This window comes from Hippoglossus stenolepis, chromosome 14 (assembly GCF_022539355.2).
Source record: "Hippoglossus stenolepis isolate QCI-W04-F060 chromosome 14, HSTE1.2, whole genome shotgun sequence".
NCBI classification, from domain to species: Eukaryota; Metazoa; Chordata; class Actinopteri; order Pleuronectiformes; family Pleuronectidae; genus Hippoglossus; species Hippoglossus stenolepis.
The window spans coordinates 19599244-19620319 of NC_061496.1; the positions used below are offsets into that span (position 1 = coordinate 19599244).

General features: G+C 40.9%; 2 protein-coding genes across 7 annotated transcripts; one reads left to right on the forward strand and one right to left on the reverse strand.

The window, feature by feature from the left end:
- The first annotated feature begins 663 nt into the window (after positions 1–663).
- On the forward strand, positions 664–10661 carry il12rb2 (interleukin 12 receptor, beta 2a). 3 transcript variants are annotated; one of them, XM_035176156.2, is made up of 17 exons: positions 664–771; positions 1028–1104; positions 1366–1626; positions 3068–3191; positions 3303–3493; positions 3809–3951; positions 4196–4258; positions 4373–4517; positions 6578–6651; positions 7226–7436; positions 7537–7719; positions 8188–8289; positions 8488–8634; positions 8945–9076; positions 9335–9428; positions 9555–9642; positions 9726–10661. In XM_035176156.2, exons 2-17 carry the CDS (start codon positions 1044–1046, stop codon positions 10173–10175), a joined length of 2469 nt encoding a protein of 822 aa, XP_035032047.1. In that variant the 5' UTR covers positions 664–771; positions 1028–1043; the 3' UTR covers positions 10176–10661. The 3 variants fall into 3 exon arrangements, with proteins under 3 accessions (XP_035032047.1, XP_035032049.1, XP_035032048.1); XM_035176158.2 differs by lacking the exon at positions 8188–8289; XM_035176157.2 differs by lacking the exon at positions 4196–4258.
- A 503-nt stretch (positions 10662–11164) lies between these two features.
- On the reverse strand, positions 11165–18760 carry serbp1a (SERPINE1 mRNA binding protein 1a). 4 transcript variants are annotated; one of them, XM_035176161.2, is made up of 9 exons: positions 18385–18760; positions 16616–16826; positions 15429–15578; positions 15241–15309; positions 14611–14685; positions 14248–14419; positions 12909–12956; positions 12621–12800; positions 11165–12498 (listed from the first exon to the last, which is right to left on the reverse strand). In XM_035176161.2, the coding sequence occupies exons 1-9, from the start codon at positions 18641–18643 to the stop codon at positions 12439–12441; spliced, it is 1224 nt and encodes a 407-aa protein (XP_035032052.1). In that variant the 5' UTR covers positions 18644–18760; the 3' UTR covers positions 11165–12438. The 4 variants fall into 4 exon arrangements, with proteins under 4 accessions (XP_035032052.1, XP_035032050.1, XP_035032053.1 ...); XM_035176159.2 differs by having other exon boundaries at positions 15241–15312; XM_035176162.2 differs by having other exon boundaries at positions 14248–14416; positions 18385–18758.
- Between the last annotated feature and the right edge of the window lie 2316 nt (positions 18761–21076).

Below are 21076 nucleotides of genomic sequence, written 5' to 3' on the forward strand. Positions count from 1 at the left end.
TCTGCAGTTAACACCTTTATTTTTGGACTTCCTGAGAGTTATCTCACTTCCTCATTGGCAATCAAATTTTCAGGAGGGTCTCTCCTTTGTCAGCACACTTAAGCAGTAAGAAATCTCTCACTTTGCAAATGTTTTAGGTCGAACAGCTCTTACTGAGCCTTGCATTGTGAATAAGTATGGTACAGCGACAGGGGATAGTCCCCCTCTGCAGCACGTGTGGATGTGACTGACGGAGTGAGAGACTTTGGTGCGTGGAAATTATAACGATGAAGATTAATCTGAGGGGTTGCTGTGTTGTTGTAACTTTGACGGGTTCATTTTTAAAACAACCAATCTGAGGAGTTATATCATGTTCAGTTCTCTCATCCTCTGAATGGGATTTTAAGACCACACTTGCATCTGCATTGTGTGTGGTGTTGATTTGTGTACATTGTAGCTGTAACCATAGGTGCTAAGAAGATATAGTATAACCTGCATGATCTAATGTCAAATATATGTCAACAATAAAAGAAAAAATGCAAGAAAAGTATAGGCTACGTTTGTGTGTGTGTGTGTTTGTGTGTGTGTGTCAGACTTCACTGATGAACTGTGACTGAAGTGTTTCACACCAGAGGCGGGGCCAATGGCAGCGCCTCCTCTGCTGCCACTTTACTACATCAGTCATGACGTGCAGCTGTGAAGACAGATGTTTTTGAGCGCCTCACGATGGCGGACAAAGCTGGATGAGGCTCAGAGGACATGGTCGATGTCTTACTGGGATGTGATGTCTCGGTGAGTGATTTGAGTTTTTTTAAACTTACTTTTAATTACTCTTCAATATTGATTGAAGACATTTGCAATTTAATCTGGTGTCTGTCCTCGAACCTCTGCTTAAATACTGTTATTTAATATGAATAGAAAATACATGGGGATATATTAACTCTTGCTTATAATGAGAATCATTAATCCTTCATATTATCACCAGATTTGCTTTATTTCAAAACCATGACTGACCTAATGCATGTGTGCACTTTTTTAATTTGGACAGTTTCTGACGACACACCATGTCTCAAACATGCTTTGTCCTCATCGCCGCTGCACTGCTGGTGGTGCAGCTTTGCATGGGTAAGCTCAGACTTCTCTATGGACACATTACCAACATCTGTGTTGGCATGTAAGATACATTATTTATATTTTCTTTGATTTGATTATGATTTGGAGATGAAAGTTTGATTAAATAGAGACAAATATGCAGGTCCACATTACCACATCTGCTTTAAACTCAACAGATAATTAATCTGTTAAATTCCTCTAACTATCTTATTAGATGTAAGACATTATGGACACGTAATATCAGTCTATCTAAGTCGGTATTTCTGCTTTTAGGTGAGAAGTCCTGCACCATCTGGTCCAGCGCTGGAGCCGTGGTGCAGCGAGACACCAGTTTTAAGGTGTACTGCACCTTTAACTGCAAGTGCAGGGGATCCATGTACAGTGGCCACCCGTCCACACCACAAAAACACACTGAGCTGAATTCTACAACCATATATTTTAAGGTGGTGAACATAACAAAGAACAGGACATACAGCTGTCAGTGTAACTGTTCTCCTACATTGGACCCCTGTGGACTGGACATCTTCACTGGGTGTGAGTATGAAGAGAAGCAACATCTGTTTCTGAAACTTTTATCTCACTGCAAACTGTGTTAATGCACATTTTAATGGAAGATTTAAGATTATTGTATTTCAAATAGGACTACTGTCCAAGCGTACAATCCATGTACTGCATTATAATGTCAGTTCAACAGTAGCCAGCAGCTTGTTGACTTTCATCTCAGGGTGTTACAATCCATTTCAAGCAACTCGAGCTGGTTCTGCTTTCTCTTCTTTATTTAGAGTTCACACTGTTCACATGTTGAAGACCGAGCGCAGCAAATACTTTTAGCCGACTGCGACAAGTTGATTATTCTTTCTTTTTATACATACAACAAGTACAATCCAGTAACAACACACCCACCATTTCAAAAGACTTAACCTGCAATGAAAAGCAATGAAACTTGTAACTTTATAGAATAGCACATTCTTGCATTATATCTACTTCTGTTACTTACTGTTTTCATTAGTAACTGGTCATATTATTAATGCTTCCCAAATGTATATTTCTAATGTGTGGGAATGAGAACTTGTGTGCAAACAATTAATTCCTACACTTGCCAAGGAGTATTAGGGGAATATGAAGAAAAACTTCATGAGAATTTGAGAATAAAGTTGTAATTGAGAAGACAGTAATACGAGAAAAAAGTCATAACATTAAGATTAAAAAAGAAAAGTATTTTTAAGTAAATAAGAAATAATAATCCATGCTTATTCAAGTTAGCATGGGTTCCACTCTTTATGAATCTAAAATCTTGAAACAATCTCATTATTTCTGGAGAAGATTTCCCTTTGAATAGAACATAGATAGAACTTCCTAGTTTCTTGCACAATCTTTTCCAAGTCCTGATACTTGATGATAATTTGGTGCGGATGTAAAATATATTTTGTTAGTTGTGAATTAACAAGTTGCTATGCATTTTAACACAGGCTGCATATATACAAATGTATTCTTTAATGACATGTAGCCTAAAATCATGACTTTTTTCTTATAATATTACAACATTATTCTCGTAATCTCAGATATTTTTTACATTTAAATGGCCGTAATTCTCTGTCATACCAAAAGACAAACAAAAGAAACCCAAATCATGTCACACTTAGACTAACTAACTAACTAACTAAAGAAATAAATTACAAAACATCTCTTAACACAAGCATCTAAGGATGAAGGCTTGGTCGTTTTGTTGCTGGACATGAATCAAGTTAGACTGAGCAATGTGACTGGTATCAGGAAATGTATGAAGATTGTCCATCATTGCATAATTCTCTCTACATGTAACAGACTCAGTCAACCAAGGCTGAAACTGAGGCATATTTCCATCCCATACATTGTAATGCTTTGCACATAGATACTGTGGTTTTTCAATTTCAAATGTTAAAAACCTCAGTATTTAAGATCTATTCAACTCCTCTTCGTCTTCTTCATCCTTCAGATGTACCAGATCGTCCTAAAAACCTGTCGTGCATCTACAAGGTCTTAAATAATAAAAGTGGAGATGTGCTCTGCACTTGGAACAGAGGAAGGCACACTTATCTTAGAGACAAAACAGAGCTGTGGTGAGTTTGAAAAAAAAAGGAAACTTGAATTTAACATGTCACCAAAACATCCCATAATAAAATGACCCTGCTTATACTGTCAATTGAAAGTTGGCTTTGTTGTGTTTTCAGGCTGAGAACTGTAGCAGGAAATCACACGAGTGAACCAGAGCGACACAATGTCTCCAGTAAGGGAACTGGTTCACTGTCCATTAGGTTCACTGTCCTCAGGTCTGTGCAGTTCATCTACGTGTGGGTTCAAGCCCACAATGAACTGGGCCCTGTGGTGTCTGCCACCGTTGACTACACCCTCGCTGACATCGGTAAGACCCATGGCTGAGCTCCTTCACTTTGTGTGTACCTGGTACTTTCTGCAGGAAGAGCGTGCAATTCTTTTACGTGTAATGACAGTTTCAAGGCATGAAATGATGATGAGAGTGTGACTGAAAGTTTGTAGTTCTTTTATACTCTAAACTAAAAGGTTTATGCTGTTTCATAATCTCCCCCAATCCTCCTTTCAATTTGTGAAATGTTTCAGTAGAATAAGATTTTTTACAGTTAAGAGGACAACTGATCTTGTGTGTCCATCGTGTTGACAGTATATCTGACCTCTCTGGTGTCTGTGTTGATCTGAGCAGCAACGCCGTCACCTCCTGTTCTTGGTCAACCAGAGTGCTCCTCCCGGGAGTGCGTTTTCACAGTGGAGCAGCCTGTGAGGACTCAGCACCTGCAGATCCAGTACAAAGCAGCAGAACAGACATGGACATCTTACCCAGATCAAGTAAGACGTCTTTAACACTTCAGAGATGAGATGTTGCAGGAGATATGACAGTCGGTTACTTAAAACCTTTGAAGTCGACCTTGCACGATCGTATCTCGTAGGTCTGATTCAAACCAATAAACAGATATGAGTGTCAGGCCGATAGGCTCAGAGGCGAACTCTCAGTGAAACATCCAAAACGCGCTGAGGTGTTCTCACAATGTGATCATAGATCTGCCTCACTGTTCCCCTACTCTGCCCCCAGGTCACAAGGTCTTCCTCACACAAACTCCTTTCAATCCCTCCTTCTCTTCTTAAACCTAAAGGGGTACGGGCACTGCACTAGTATAAATAAATCATACTAGACTTAACTACATGGCATTTTCCCACAAGTAAAACTTGTGAGTATGATCATGGATGAGTGATTCTTTTTCATTTACAGAGCGTGCAGATGAGTACAGTTCAGGCTTGGTCCATCTCCTCTCTGGAGCCCTACAGTTTGTACCATTTCAGAGCCCGATCCAGATTCAGCACCGGCTTGTGGAGTCAGTGGAGCACAAACACTTCCAGCAGGACTCAGGAGGAGGGTAAGTGAACTGTTCCTACCTGATCCAACGTGTGGGTATTACTGCTCTTACTGAATGAAAGCAGCACGAATTCTGTCTAAAGATGTGAAAGTATTTACAGTATCTCTGTGGTTTGAGGCAGTTATCAGCTCATCACTGTCTGCCTGCAGGATAAACCACTGACACAATCCTCGCTGGGTTGTGTGTTGAGAGCGAGTGATAAGACAAAATATGCACAGTTGCAAAAGTGCATACAACAGTATAAATACAAGACCCAAATAATAGAATAAATTATGATTACTGTAGTTGAGTCTTTTTCTGTGTCAGGTCAAACTGAGTCACAGGGAATAGACGAGAAGTTGTCAGGGTTAGGGCTAGACAGATGCTAAAACGAGCACAGAAGTGAAGAGGACTGTGATCTTCGTTGTCCTGAGCCTTAACTGGAAAAGGGGAGCAGATAAGTTGGAGAAAGTTCCCGCTGTCATCAGTAAACACAGAATCTTGTCAGCTTCCCTGAGCAGTGGCAGATCTAGGTTTTTTCTAAATTGGGGTTCATAAAGGGGGGACAATTCTTTTTTTGTTCCACTATTCAGTAAATTAATGAGCTAAATTACATTTGTTTGTCAGTCATCCCCCCGGCAGGATGGCTGAGTTTAAGCTGCTAAAGTCCTTTTTAAAACCACACAAGTGATTAAACAAATTAAATTAATCATTTCCTTCAAATACATACTTCCCCATTTCTCCTGTATTCAAACCAAATATCTTGTAAAGAATTAAAGTAAAAACTCTTCCCTTTGCTGCAAACTGAGTTTGAGTATTTCACCAAGGTTTACGTTCAATTAAGACTCCAAAGTGGAACAGACTGTTTATTTGAGATTTGGTAGGGGTTGGTGAGAGAGAAGTTTGGTCAAACCCGATAAAAGACCCATATTTTCTCATGTTTTACAGCCGCAAATATAATCATCTCATCATGTGGAGTGGACTTATAGAATATGCTTTGATATAAAATTGTGAAATATCAAAGTAATTAAACAATGTTATTATGTTCACTGAGCTGGGCAATAACAAGGTTGAATGTAAAGCACTATTTTTTACTAAAATAACATTGCCACTGGGTAGCGAACACAAAGGTCACCATTCCCAACTGGGATCCATGTGCCTTTAAGGCTTCAATGTGGTGGATTTTATCTTAAGCAATCTTTAAGTCTTTGTACTGTAATTAAATTTCCATACTTAAAATCCTGACTGGAAGGAAATAAATAATCTGCTTTGGAAAACAGTTGGCATTAATGTAAATATTTCCAATGTGTGGTTACGAAATCCACATTCTGGATGTTGAACATCATTTATTATTTTTACCACCCGTCTAATTGTATAAGCATGTTAAAGCGTCAGCAGTCCAGAGAGGTGGAGTGCTCACAGCTCACAACTTCCTCCATAATGTGCACAAATACAGGGTGGAGGGACTTTAACTTCCCTACTGAGAGATCACATGTCACATGTTCACTGGTGTCGCCTGTGTAAGGTCAGTGCTCTAACAGAGGAAAATTACTTTTGCTTTCTGTAGCAGGAGTCGGTTACATGATGAATTCAGTCAGTTGAATTTCAAACCAAATTTCACACACTCATGAATATCAGTCCTTTAATTTAACCAAATCAAGATCGATTAATTATTCCTTTGAGAAATTGGTTAAAATATTTTAAAAAATGCCCACTTTATTAAAGAAAATTACTTAAACTGCCACCATGTTTGGATCGGCGCCAACATTTTATGACATATTTTTTGTCTCATGCCCCATCCTTCCACCAAGTTTCACGTAAATCCACCCAGTAGTTTTTGTATAATCCTGCCAACAAACCAACCGATGGCGGAGGTAAAAATATTCTTGACAAAAAGCTCTTAATATTTGCTGTTATGTGTCATTTTAATGGAAAGAACGTTATGTACGAGATTTCTTGGAAGTGTTTATCATCTGTGTCAGACCTGCACAGATTATATGTGTCACTTTCAAAGAATTCCTATTTTGAGCTACAGCTAATATTAATCTTTTATGTGACACTGTGATTTGTTATTGTTTCAGCTCCTGCAAAAGAGTTGGACGTATGGTACGCTGAGTCTGCGTTTGACTTAAAATCCCTGAGAGTTTACTGGAAGGTAAGTCATGACAGTTTTTTTTATGTAGACTGTCATGACAGTGACCACAAAAGACCGATGTGCTTTTTCATCGTCTCCATGCGTTCCCTCTCCTCATTCTCACGCTGTCTGTGTGCGTGTGTGGTGCAGTGTTGTAGCCATAGTAACACATCCAGATCTTTTCTACTTCACTACTATGTTCTGCATAAACTAAAGGTCAACTCTTGACCACTTCTGATGTGTGACACCCTCACAAACAAACACACACACACACTCGTACATCCCCACCCTCAACCACAAATACACACAACTACATTCATTTAATGTCACATAAAGACTGTGAAAGGTAAGTGAAACCTGAGTACAGACACCAGTTTCAGTTTACAAGAAACCAGGAGCTGAACAGAAATGATGTGTCTTACACACTAAACCTGCAGCGTGTTGATTTTGAGCATCCTGTACTTACAGCCATATCCCAGGCACATGTTGAAGCGCCTGCAGTTTGCCACAAAATCTTTTCCTTTTCTTTCAATAAAACCACAAATATATGTGGATATACTCATTGGTTTACCTTTAAACGTTTTTCTGGTTGCAGGAGCTGCACATTTCCATCGCAAGAGGGAAGATCCTAGGGTACAGAGTCAGAGTTTACCGTCCAGATTCTGGACTGGACCTTGTCACTAACTTCAGCCGGGATGCCAGGAATTATTCTGTCCCAACTTGTGCTAACTGCGAAGTGACTGTGTGGGCTCGCAACTCCAAAGGGTTGTCGCCTCCTGCTACAATCACAGCACATCACACAAAAGGTAGAAATAGCTAAACTTGTGTCAGCCAGCTTGTTTAAGCAGGCTTGTGCATTACTAAAACTGAACAGTGTTATATTCACTTGTGCTCCTCTTGTCTCAGCCAAGTCCTCTCAGGATGTGCAAGTAACCACTGGCAACCACAATGTCACCATCTCCTGGAGGGAGCCTGAAACTGCACTGTTACCAGCGTCCTATGTGGTTGAGTGGCACCCAGAGGGTCAGAAGCTGGAGGAACTCAGATGGGTCCGACTGGGCGGCAGTGACGACCATGCAGTCATCACAGGTAGAACATGTGATGGTACAATAGACACAGATGGATTAACACAAGGGAGCAAAGGCAGCGATGTACCATTATTTTAGACATGTTGGTGTCTGGGTTAAGATTGGAGTTAATTACAGACTAAATTGACGATAGGTGTGAATGTGAGGCTGAATGTTTTGTTTGTTGGCTGGTTACACGTGGCATCTATAGCACTTCTGTCCGTCCTGGGAGAGGGATCCCTCACATGTGGCCCTCTCTGAGGTGTCAACGTTTTTTCCACTGTTAAAAGGGTCTTTTGGTAGTTCTTCCTCTACTACTCTTGTTGAGGGTTAAGGGCAGAGGATGTCACACCTTGTTAAGCCCTATGAGACAAATTACGATTTGTGAATATGTGCTATACCAATAAAATTTGATTAATCTGTTTTTGGTCATTTTTTATTTCCATAAATGATTTAATGATATTGTTTTCCTTTATTTTTCTTTATGCAGGTATTAAGCCATTTGAATGCTACGAGGGGGCAGTGTATGTTTTCTATAGCGACAGCTCAGTGACCAAGATGATGTTTTCAGGTGTCACAACTTTGGAGTCAGGTAGGATCAGAGAGGAGCTATACATACATGATTAGTATTATTTTACTATCATTTACTTATTTACTGAATCAAAATATCATCATAATGCTTATTATTACTTTTAGTAATGGTAGTTGTACTATTCTAACAGGTAGAAACTGCAGTGTTATGAACAGAAGTTAACAGACTCCTCCATGCTGTTGTGTTTGTTGGTTGCAGCCCCAGAAGTTGGTCCTTCGTTCCAAGAGACGGTCGAGGGACAAATAGTGAAGGTGACCTGGACGGAGCTTCCCAGGAGCAAGCGGAGGGGCTGTATCACCAACTACACCATCTATTTAGAGAACAGCAGTGGACACCAGCAGCAATGTAGGAATTGTTTTATCTGTGGCTGTTAGGGACTGTGTAAACATTTTAAGAGGTAGAGGGAGATGTGTCAGGAAAGGGGAAACCTGTAATCTTTTATTTTTGCTAAAGAGAGGACAGGGACTTTAAACCTTTGTTTTGGAAAAAAGGAGCTGCAGCAATGAACAGAATGAGGAAATGTATGTTTTCTGAACATTAGAGCATGTAGATCTCTGCAAGTAATAACCCAAAATAAATTATGAACCTGAATATGAGCAGGATAAGCCTCCTTTAAATTGCTCCTCTGCTGTGTGTGTACACGTTTGTATTTCAGACTCCATACCAGCATCGGACAGGACATATGTGATCCAGCCCCTGTCTCCTTCCATCTACAGCCTGTGGATGACTGCGTCCACCGCTGAGGGAGAGGGGCCTGTGGGTCAACAAATGAAGTTCCTAATCCAGCGTAAGCACACGTGCCAATTTGGGGAAATATGTGTAAATATGTTCATTGACTTAATTAATAATTAACTATTTGTCTTTAAGACTCCAGCAGAATTTCTTTCAATGATAGTTCTTATGGAAACACATTAAGACAAGATTTGTCCAAGGACATATGATGTAGACACTTTTTCCTTGCTTTTCTTGACTGACTGTACTAGAGGAGATAAATGTACATGCTGCGACTTCAAATCTTCTCCCTGTGTTTCTCTCATGATTGCAGAGGGAACTCTACTGACCAACGTCCTTGTGTTTGGTGCCATCTCCCTGATTGTGGTTATAGTGTGCCTGTGCCATTTTTCAGCAGTAAACCAGAAGTAAGTTAGCGACAGCAGCTCCATGAAAGCCTCATTGAAATGATGTATCATGAACAATAAATGATCATTTTGCTAGAACAAGTTTCCATGCTATCTTGTTGAGCAGTTTCCCACGTTCCCTCTCAGGTTCTGGGTGTTTTGCCAGTGCCTCATGCTCGATGTTGTCCCAGATCCTGCAAACAGCAAGTGGGCAAAAGAGTGTACCCATGAAAAGGTATTTATGTAGAAGAAGAAAAAGATTTGAGCTACATTGCGGCTCATTGTTCCTGGTTTGAGCCTGTATCTTCCTCCCAACAGGGCAAGATGAACCTCCAGCAGCAGCGCAGTAACTCCAGTACAACCGAGGAGGAGGAAGAGCCGATCCTGGTCGATATTGAGGAGATGCCCAGGCAGAGCGGTGACATCTCCACATCTACAAATGCATCCTCGCAACTCCCTCCTCAGATCAGCCTGAGCTTAGACGTCACGCCACCGTACCCTGCGACCACCTACATCAAGAGCCTCTCCCAGGATTCTGACAGCTCCGACCACACACAGAGCACAACTGTCGACTACATCTCATCACACGGTCTGGGAGATATGGAGGAGGATCAGGAAGAGGAGGATCAGGAAGAAGAGGAGGAGGAGGAGATGCTGGGTTTCTTCCCCAGTCACCACCTCTTCAGCGGGCCCATGGGCTTCGGAGGAAAGTTAACTCTGGACGCGGTGAAAATTGACTTCTGTAGTGACTTCTTTCAGGACAGCTAATGTGAAACCAGAACTCTCTGGTGGGAAGATAATGAAGGACACAATAAAAGTTTCAGTGTGTTGTTTGGATCACACTGGGACATACATGAACTACCTCTTTACTTGTTGTAATCAGAACTGTAAAACAAACAGTCTAGCGCTAAACTAAGCAGGAATCATTGACTTAAAATGTGCTTAAGTTCAAATTGTATGCATTATCCTTTTTTTTTCAGAATGGCTATAGACTAATACCACTAATACATTTCTGCCTGCTTGAATTGAAAGTTACTAGAAAAAACTAATAGGATGTGTAAAGTCTTTTTCTTTACATTTTCATCAACATACTAGAAACAGGAGGATCAGTCATATTCAGAACTGCCCTTAAAATATATTCAACCAATCACCATGTTTAGATATAATTTTTACTTTTATAGAAACTTTTGATTTGTTAATTTACTTGTGCAGCCTTAGTCTGATTTGTCCCTGAAAATAAAACATTTAATCCTTTGCACTTGTTTGTATTTAGATGGAGTTTGTCATCTCTGCCGAGGAGCTTTTCACTCGTCTGTTTTGTGAACAAGATTAACCAGGGAACAATTCATGAATTTTGAAGAAAAAAATAAAAATCAGGCACATTTAGGGAGCTGACATCTATGAATGTCTGACATTTGGTGCAGCATTCTAGTTTGAACAATTTTTGAATTGTCGTTCCCTGGTATGATACAGGACTAGAACAGCGGACTGAACGTCAGGGTGGGTTTTAAGAGTTTGTGTTGGCAGCAGGCAACAGGCCATAAGGTCCTGTTAAACTTTGACACATTTAAAATAAAATTCGGAGGTGAAAGTTGACCATTTCACATACCTGCTCTACAGCTTCCTTCTCAAAACACAGCTAACTTATATTGGAGAATGTATGGAGATACACCTGGCAACAAGCAGAGCAATGCAAACAGTACATCTGTGACATCATTTTGTCTGTGGACAGGGTAAATAAGGGACGCTGCAAAAAATTTATCGACCATCTTTATTTACCGACAGAGGTCTCTAATAGCAGGGCTAGAATTCACACATTTGTAGAGCACTTCAGTTGTTCCACACAATGAACGACTGTATTTCTTTCAGAGCAATTATGCAGTGGTGCCACTGTGAGAGCTACAGGGCGAGTCAACAGTGGAGGAAAATATCAGCACAGAACAGATTGCCGAAACAAACGAACGCTGGGCTGAGTTTACATCTGTGGAAGGATGCTCGAGTGGAGTGTGTAAACAGTCAGGAGGCCTGAGGGAGGCTACGGCTGCATCAAGACACTTCCTCTCTGAATCACTTTGAAGAAAACTTTTGATTGACTTCCACATGGTGAGTAATCAGAGGTGAAATGTGCGAGGAGGAAGAGACACTCGATTGTGAACAGCACCCCAAATACGAGTAAATCACATGGAACAACCTGCAGCTTCAAATAAATCCACTTGACAAAAGTCTCAGGATCTATGTAAATTTAGCAAAGTAATGACCAATGTGTTCCTCCAAAATGACCTAACGTTCCTCCTTAAAAATATTTTTGAAAAAAAAAAAAAGAGAACTTTAATACAGATTTAGGCGCCATTTCGTCAATGCAGTGTCTTATGTGCACCATGTGAAATACAGTCTCTGAAAGAATTTATGAAAATAGTCAAGATTTACAGGCCTAAGATCATAAAAGAATAGACCTCCTGTGTAAAATATAAAACAATACCCCAGTGCTAAAGAAAAACAAAATCCTTAAATCTCAATGAATGAAGCTGTAACTTCATCAATAATACCTGGTGTGGCAGAGCCGAGGAGCTTGGGTTGGAGCTCTGCGGTGCCTATTTCAAAGCAAGAAAGCAAGCAATGGCACACACCAAGCTAAAAGATACTCTTCTTATGCTTACATTTTGAAAATGCATATTTTCAAGCAGCAATTACAAAAATGTATCAATGGACAATGCATAACCTCTGAAAAAAATACTGTATGAAAACATCCCTGCTACTTTGTTTCCAAGTACAAAACCTCTACCAATAAGTTGCTCCGGAGTAGCAAGAAGTCCTTTTCATTTTTTTTTTTTACTTTTTTTTTTCTCCTTACTTTTTTTTTTTTCCATCTTCGTTTTGTTTTTATTGGGTAAAACTCAGTCCTCACATTGAGTGCCATAGTTAATGACAGTCGTCTCCATCATTTCACTTTGCTGAAGGATCCAGGAACATGCAAGCCTCGTAGTGGAGGTGCTCAGGAGGCTCCTGTAGGCCTGAGGGCAGCAGCCAGGGCTTAAGCCAGGGCTGGGAAGGCCTCTGGGTCGTCCACGTTGGGCACAGACACAGATGACGGCTAAGGAAAAGCAAACACAAGAAAGAGTTAGTTATAGTAGCAAGAATCCATCAGGCTTTTAATCTTAACAGGTACAATGACCACATTTTAACAGGGCTGTAGTAAACTGTAGAGGTATCTACCTTGTCAGTCCTTACTGTGCGGACCGGCCTAGGGATTTCACCGCGGCCTCGACCTCCCCGGCCACCACGTGGTCCCCCGCGTCCACGGCTCGGACGGCCCAGATCTCCGAAGTTGATCTCCAGCTGGGACGTAATGTCATTGGCTGGCTTACGGAAGTGGTGCTCATCCTCCAGCTGAGGCTACAAAATTGATTGAAACAGTTTAATATCATTTTACAGCTTTGCCTTATTTAATTTGTAAGTGTCATTTGATGTCAGATACTGTGCAACAGAAGCAGAACTTTTTACCTTAGGCTCCTCAACCTTAGGGGTTTCAATCACATCCTCCTTCTTAACCTGTGATGGTGAAATGCAAGATGTTATTTCTAAAACATACGAGCCATTTTGTTTTTAATCAACAGATTACGTTTTAGATAAAAGAAAAAATGTAACAAAGTAGAAAAAGAAAAACATTCAATTAAAAAAGTCTGCATTTCCTGACTGCAACAATCGTTAACCTCATCTTCCTACCACACAGGCTCAGGGAGCCTGAGCTCACTTGAGCCACAGTATTTATGTTATGTCCAGAATAAACAAGTGGACTAAATAATTTGTCTATTGACTGATTGTTCTGCATATCGAATGAAAAAAAGTAATGAAGGAGAAACAGAAGTTTATTTACTGCATATATAGAGATGTGAAAAACTATAAGTCGGTATTAATGAGACTATTTGTTTATTGTATCAATATTAAAGAAATTATTCACAATGATGTCAGGCAGCTGTCGTTGGAGAAGAGTTTGGGGCATGTAGTGTTCAGGGACATTTTGCACTTGTATTTTGCAACTAATTCAGTTAGTGATGTTTGTGTTAACCCTGGACACCTCAGTGTCACACAGGAAACTGGTGCAACACTTTTAAAGTTTAAGGGACTTCTCTGGAGGAAGAGGGGGTGGTAGATTACAAACTAAAGGGATTTCCTTAACAATTCAGTCTGGATGTAACATATGCATCTTCAAGACAGGGAGCTATGTTTGGGTGCATCTCATCCATGGTGTCATTGTTTTTAGGAAATGTGACTGATGAAATACATCCCGATTCAATGAAATTCTCACAGGAAAGGAAGAATGCATTATGGGAAAAGTAGTTTGTTAGCGCGCTTAGCTTGTATGTTTGGGAAGGAGGAAGGGTGGGGGATCTTGGTGAGTTTTTCAGGTTTATTTAGCTTTTATGTTCACAAAAAATTGGAAAGGTAATGATTTACAATTAAACTCAAATGTTAAGCCATCAAAGGTGTTTTTCTGATTCAGAGGGCGGGAATTTTGGATTTTGTGAACGTTGGTAATTTTGTCAGCTCTTCAGAAAACCCTCAGATTTTCAAGTGTGTCTTCACACAGTTCTTATGTTTACGAGTGATTTTATTTGGAGCTTAAGTCTTAATGGGTTAATAGAATGAGTCGGTTTCTTTTTGATAGCAATTAAAACAAAATGTTTTTACTGCCTTAGAAACAAAGAAATGTTTATTTTATTCGACATAAATAACCTAATAATCAATCATCATCAAGGTCGATCAGACATGACAAATCTTGGCTTTTTATGTTAACCAAAATAAAAAGTTAAGTTTTCTCGCAGCTATGTTGTTGACTCACCTCTGCTTTGGACTTGTGCAGCACAAACCCTCTGGTCCATTGAGCTCCCTCGTTGGCCTCACGGATGTTGAATTCCACCTTGGCCCGCTCCTTGTCTTGCACGGCTTTCCATTCGTCCAGAGTCATCTCCTTGGGCCCTTCTTCCTTGACCTCCTCTACCTCATTCTCCCTTCAACAAAAACGAGACACAAAGAGTTGAGTGTTACTAGTAGTCTTAACATAACCTTTCAACTTAACTTATGTTATTATAAATTTAGGTTTATCTGCACATCCCTCTGTTATATTGTAGACTACAGCAAAACCAAAATCTCCAAATGATTCTTGTAATTTATAACAAGATAAATAAAACAAGAAAATTCATACTTGTTCTCAGAGTCAGCCGGTGGATGCTCCTCTCCTTCAGGGGTCTCTTCAGTGTTGGTTGATTGGTCAAGCACACTTAAGGGGAGAAAAAAAAAAATCATGGTCAAAAGTCAACATTTCAAAAATATTTACCAAAAACACTAAGCTAATTGAGTCCAAGAGTGAAGTTTGAAACTTGTTGCGGTTCATGATGCCTGTTGTGCACATGTAGTGTTTACAATATGGTCGAATTGAGCAATTCTCAAATATCACAGATCAAACAATACATTTTACAAGTTGTGTCCAATAAACAGTATGTGTATTTGGAATAATACTTACTCAAATTGTCTGCCACTATTTTGAACCAGGATACAGTGTGAATACTAAGATGATATAGCATGATGAACTCATGCACTCAAACTGATGAAATCGAAAAAAAGTCACCCGATACAAAAAAAACACGCCCACAACCCATCTCCAAATGTGACTCCTGTTCCCTGACTAGCATTACGTCACCAAGTGTTCTCTAAAAACACATGAGAAACTAACACAGAAGTGTTATATATGTATGGTCACCATTGGAGTGTGTGTGCACGTATTCTAAAACTCCCTCATAATGCAAAGTTTGTCATTGTAAATACAGACACTTACTTGAGCTCATCCTTGACGGTGCCCCAGTTGTGAGATCCACTTCCACCACGCTTCTCCTCACCCTTCAGACTACTGAAACAACATTTGCTTTAGCCACGATCATTACACATGTACTGAATAAAAACATACAAAGATCTTTAACGGACCATGGGTGAAATTCGTTTTTTGAATTCTAAAAAAGTACTTACGTTTTGTCACTGCCACTGTGTCTATCGAATTCACGCTTGCCCCGGGAGTCAAAGCCATCGCTGCGAGCCATGCCGCGTCCTCTGCCTCCACGGGCCCCTCTGCCGCCGCCAGGACCACCACGTCCTCTCATTGGCCTGTCACCGATTGGTCTAAAGAGACAGATGATGAATATCAGTCTACTCTTTGGCAAAGTACAAGTTTCTTTGCTTGTCACAAGCTTAGCTCTAAAGCAGGGCTATCTTTAAGTCAGCCTATTTTCATAAATTCAGCTGGGGGGAGTTAAGAAGACTAACAAAATATGAATTTCTTTTAGCTGCCTTAAATGACATTTAAAGAAAAACAAAGTGATAGTGGCTTCTGTCTATAGATAGTCTAAATTTAGATTTGGACTTCATTTTTTTTGTTTCATCGATCTTAAAAAGTAAACTGATCAAGTTAATTTGCATGCAGCAGTCGGGGCCAAACATACTAAGCCTTATCATTGCAAACAACGCCTTAAACAGTTGCTGTCCATACTCGCGCCCGCCCCCCCCACACACACCCTTGGAGGGTGTAAGAAAACACTCCCCAGGGTTTCCCCTGTGTTCATTTTGCAGCAGCAGCCCGCACTCACTTTACACATTAACAATAAACACCATCACTAATCTGAAATTATTAGGACCTGAACAGTACTTTAGTTTACTTTGTGTTGCTGTGATTCGCTCAAAAGTTGATGAGACATATTTAAAGTTGCAGTGGGTAGAATTTAGTGACATAAAGTGGTGAAGATGCATGTAGCAGCTGAATAACCCTCACCTCCTCATCCTCCCCTTCCAAACATGAAAGAGAACCTGTGGTAACCTTCAGTTTTCATAAAAACTCAAAGGGTGTTTAGTTTGTCCAGTCTGGGCTACTACAAGAAACATGGCGGCCTCCATAGAGAGGACCCCCCGTGATGTAAATATAAAGTATTTCAATAAAAAGGGCCCATTCTAGTGTAAATAAAACAATTTGTATAATTTAGATGAAACACTCGTGAAAACATCACTAGGATTATTTTATATTAAATTTCTGTCAACAGATCCCTTTCTCCTAAATCTTACACTGGACCTTTAAACACATTGAAAAAAGTCTAACATTTTGCACACATGGGGGGGTTGTCGTCCTGAACCTGATGCAAACAAAATTACTGTTCAATTGAACTCACTTCTCAACTGAGAATTCGCCACCCTCAGTCTTCTCGCCACCTTCTCCAGCGGGTCTTTCAAACCGACGAGGGGGCCGCCTGTCCACAGGCCGTCTGTCTGTGGGGGGACGCCCTTCGCCCTGGCCGCCTTGGCCACCTTGGCCGCCCTGGCCACCCTGGGGTCTGGGGCCGTCGCCCTCTGGCTTGCGGCCCATTCTCCTCATGCCGGCACCTAGGATTGACCACAACAGTGGGGTTAGAGGACCGATGGGATCGATAGATCAGGACCCACAGCTGAGCATCAGACATGAGAAAGAAGACACTGTTATTGTTCTGTCTAAATTGAGCACACTTTCAATGAATGTGTTTTTTTTATTTTTTTTTAAATCAACTGGTAAAATCCATTTCTTTGATTAATGACGTGTACATTTTTTTTTAATACTATTTTTAAATACCCTACAACTTTTTTCTGGTCAGCAGTGTTATCCTAATATTAAAACAGTAAAAACTTCAGTCTCCATCAAGTTCACAAAATGTGTTACCAATTGTAAGGTAGAAACTTTGTAGATGGTTGTGATTTAACTTGATGGGGACTGAGGTGTTTCCTGCATGTTCACTCATCTCCCACTTTGTTTCAACGGGTGTTGACCACCTGAATCACAGAGTCACTGAATGGAATTAACACTGTCATAGTCTTTAACCCCCGACCCGTGTAGCACATGGTCGACTGTGACTGACCCAATCCCACCCCTGGCCTAAACCACCAGCTACCAAAATAGACACCCTGCAGAACACAGTGGCAGCTGGGTGCACCGTAGTCGGCGCACCTGTCTCATCTTCTCCCCAGCAAACAGATATGAGCCCACTTGGCAGCGTGACCTGCTGATAATGGCCATTTAACTGTCTGAGAACAGATCTCCACCTAACACTGGATGCTCCACTTCTGCGTGAAGTAAATTCAACATGGTGCACACACGTTGGCACATCAGGGCAGAAACTTGGCCTCCATTTTCACAGCCAAGGTGGTAGATTGAATGTTGACACAATATACATAGAGGATATCTGCTAAAATCACAAATACGAAATTAAATGCGCAGAAGCAGGTCAAGCGCATGCACGAGCGTGTAATGTGCGCCAATGGGAAGTGGCAGTTCGGAGACGGAGCTTCAACACGCCCCACACGGTCACCACGAGGTTCATCACCGTGAGAGAGCTCGGCTCCGAGTGAGACAAAACCACCGGCTCATCCACCGCCATTACAATAAAACAGCGGTTCAACATTGATCTACGTTGAAGTTATAACCAATTACGTTGGATTTAGCACGAACATACTTTTAATGCATTTATTTATTTTATATCAAAACGTAATAAAATATCAGTAAATAACAGCAGCTATGGGCCTGATCTAGCACTAAGTGGCCTCAGACACTCACGACCCTGCGGCACTTTAACATGAATGCATGGAAAGGCCACTTTTTCCGGATACCGAGGCTTTCGGGTTCCACCTGCTCAACAAGGCCGATGGGGAGACGAGCCAAAACAAGTCGGCCCGTAAACCGATTCTCGGTGAATAGCTGGAGGTGCACAGCCTCCAGCTCCACACACTTTAGTAAAAATGTCATTGTTCGCATAAATGACAGCGCACAGGGACACAAAAGCAGCCATGCGGACCTCATGTCACGGGGGCTTACGAACCGTCGCTAGCTAGGAAACGAGCACCATAGCCTGTTAGCTAAACACCCTTTCAGACACAGCCTGACCGGGAGCTTAAACGATGAAACCGGGCTTACCATCTTTTTTGAGCGGGACGGGGGCCTGGGTCTCCTCTTTCTTGTCAGTAAGCGGGACCTTTCTTTCTTTCTGGGTTTCTTTCTTCGGGTGCTTGGCAGCCTGGGCTGCGGTCTTGGCGGCACCAGGGAGAGCAGCAGCCTCCTTCTTCTTCGCTTCGGCCTGCTTCAGAAGCTCAAACGGATCCGACTCGTCGTCAAATAACTGGTCGAACCGATTGGTTATGGGACAGCCAAAACCTTCTTGCATTTGTCCGGGCATGATGGCGCCCCTTCAGCAGGATTTTCCTCCGATTCTACGAGGCTTGGTGCGAACACTTCGCTAGATGAAGCCACAAGATGGCTGGGAAAAGGACCTTCTTCTCTTCCGGCGCGATAGACATCCGGGACCTCGGGGGTTTGCGCGGCTGGGGCATGTAGTTCTTTGAAAGCGAGCAAACAATGGGCGTCGATGGGGGACACGCCAACAGAAAAACTACTGTTCCCACAATGCCGTTCTCAGCGCTGTTGCTAGCCTCTGTGAAGGAAAAGCATGGTAATTATCTTACACACTGTTGTGTTGACTCCTCGTGGAAACGTCCCCAGACTCTGTTACTGCTGCACCACCACTTTATCAGCTTTAAAAACAAATAGAGCTTAACGAGTCCTTCCTCCATGTTTTATCCAGACATTATACATTAGTAACCTCTAACACCGCAGGTGCATCTGTTAGCTGCTGTGTTGTAATTTAACTTGGAAGACATGATCAGAGCAAAGGTCAACATATAATTTAGGAATTACAGTCAAAATCTAACAGGGACAAACTGTATGGGCAGACTGTTGTGACCAGGTCCTGACATTTATATATGTTGAAGTATTCACACTGCACTGAGCCCCAGGCTCTTTTTAAACCCTGCATGTGAACATTTCACACTTGCACCACTCCTTGGGGTAACAAAACCTGATCCATAGCAATCGCACTCTACTCAGCAGTGAAAACAGGCTGATAGTTGGGTTATTCGGACAGCATGAAAAGTGGTCAGAGCTTGGTAAAGGCAAACATTTATTTGAAAGAGTCAAATATTTTCGTATGGTCATGGTTTTATATGTTTTGGCCCTTGATATTGTTAAAATGTTGCATTAACTCAAAAGTATCATGTTTGGGAAGCCATGTTTTGGCACTAATATATTGAAAAGTATTATACCTATTCTTAACTTAAAGGATGCTGTAGGGTCAGGAAAGAACCCATTCACATTTGGTGTGCATCCAGATCAGTGGGCGTGTCCAGGGATTTTTCTTTCTGTCTTTAACATTGTGATATCTTTATTGTTTTCTCACACAATAATTCATTAACCTTGAGATTTTTTTTTTAAATCAGGCACACACTAGGCCTTGTCCCTATAATACCACATTGTGGGGAAAAAGTGAAAGATGCAAAAGTGTGATATTGAGGATATCACAAACCACTTTTTTCCACCAATACAAGTTTTCATTATTTTATGTGAATATTTGAGGTCTCTACCAATAATGGAAATGAAGATATAAAGAATGGAGTAGGGCAGTTTTATTTTTGTCATTTTTATAGGGCCAGAGTGATGCATGGTGTAGCTTGTAGGAACATAATAAAGTACATGGAAATAACTTTGTTTTGTGTATACAGTGCCTGTATCCTTCCATGTTCTCTTCACATAAAAATACACAGTTAAAGGCATTGTTTACCTTTAGGAAAAAAGAAGTGCTTGATAAAGAAGTAGGGTGTACGGCTACATGTTCTGTCGCTTTGTTTTGGATAGTAGTTAAAAATAAGAAAAAGAAAGAAGAAAAGTATTCTCTTATCACCTCTACTCTGGCCAAGCCTTAGAAATATTTAATGGATTAAAGAAATACATGTTTTCAATATGCTCATTTAACTGAAGGTTGTACAGTATTCTGTACTGTTAGGGCCTTGCTATATTAAAAATAAATTAACTCTGATAGATGCTACATTCAATAGAGTGGTTAAAGTTTATATTTCAAATATGAAATAAAAATGATGTGCAATGTAGCACAGTGTGTCTAAGAAATTACACATGATGAAAACTATTATCCTCTAACCATACAACTTGAACAACAGGACTGAACTGGGTACGGGCTTGGTGTTTTCTCCATAACATGTAAGGGCACATGCTGATGATTTCCCTCACTGTAGGGACATGATAGTATTCGATGTAGCTCTCTAACATGTAAACTGTAAAATGACACATCTAAACACATCCAAGTAGCCCTTGAAGTTCTTATTAATTGCAGGTTTGAAAGTTGAAGAATCAAGGTTGTTGGCAAATTTAATTATTAACAGGAAAACCCATTCACTTTTATACTGCAGGCTACTCAAAATAATGTCAGTTCTTCTCACTTTTGATTTGTATTAATGCTTATCCATCCAACCATATACCAATTATCCTGTAAGGGTCCTGGGGAGGCTGGAGCTAATCCCAGCTGATATTGGGGCGATGGGCGGGTACACCCATCACAGGTCGCCAGTGTATCGCAGGGCCAACATACAGAGACAGATATCCTCACATTCACACCTACGGTTCATTTAGAGTCTCCATTCAATCTAACCCCCAATCTGCATGTTTAAGGTGTGGGAGGAAGCCCGAGAAAACCCATGCAGGCATTGGGGAGAACCTGCAAACTCCACACAGAAGGACCCCTGGCTGGGAAACCGGGATTCGA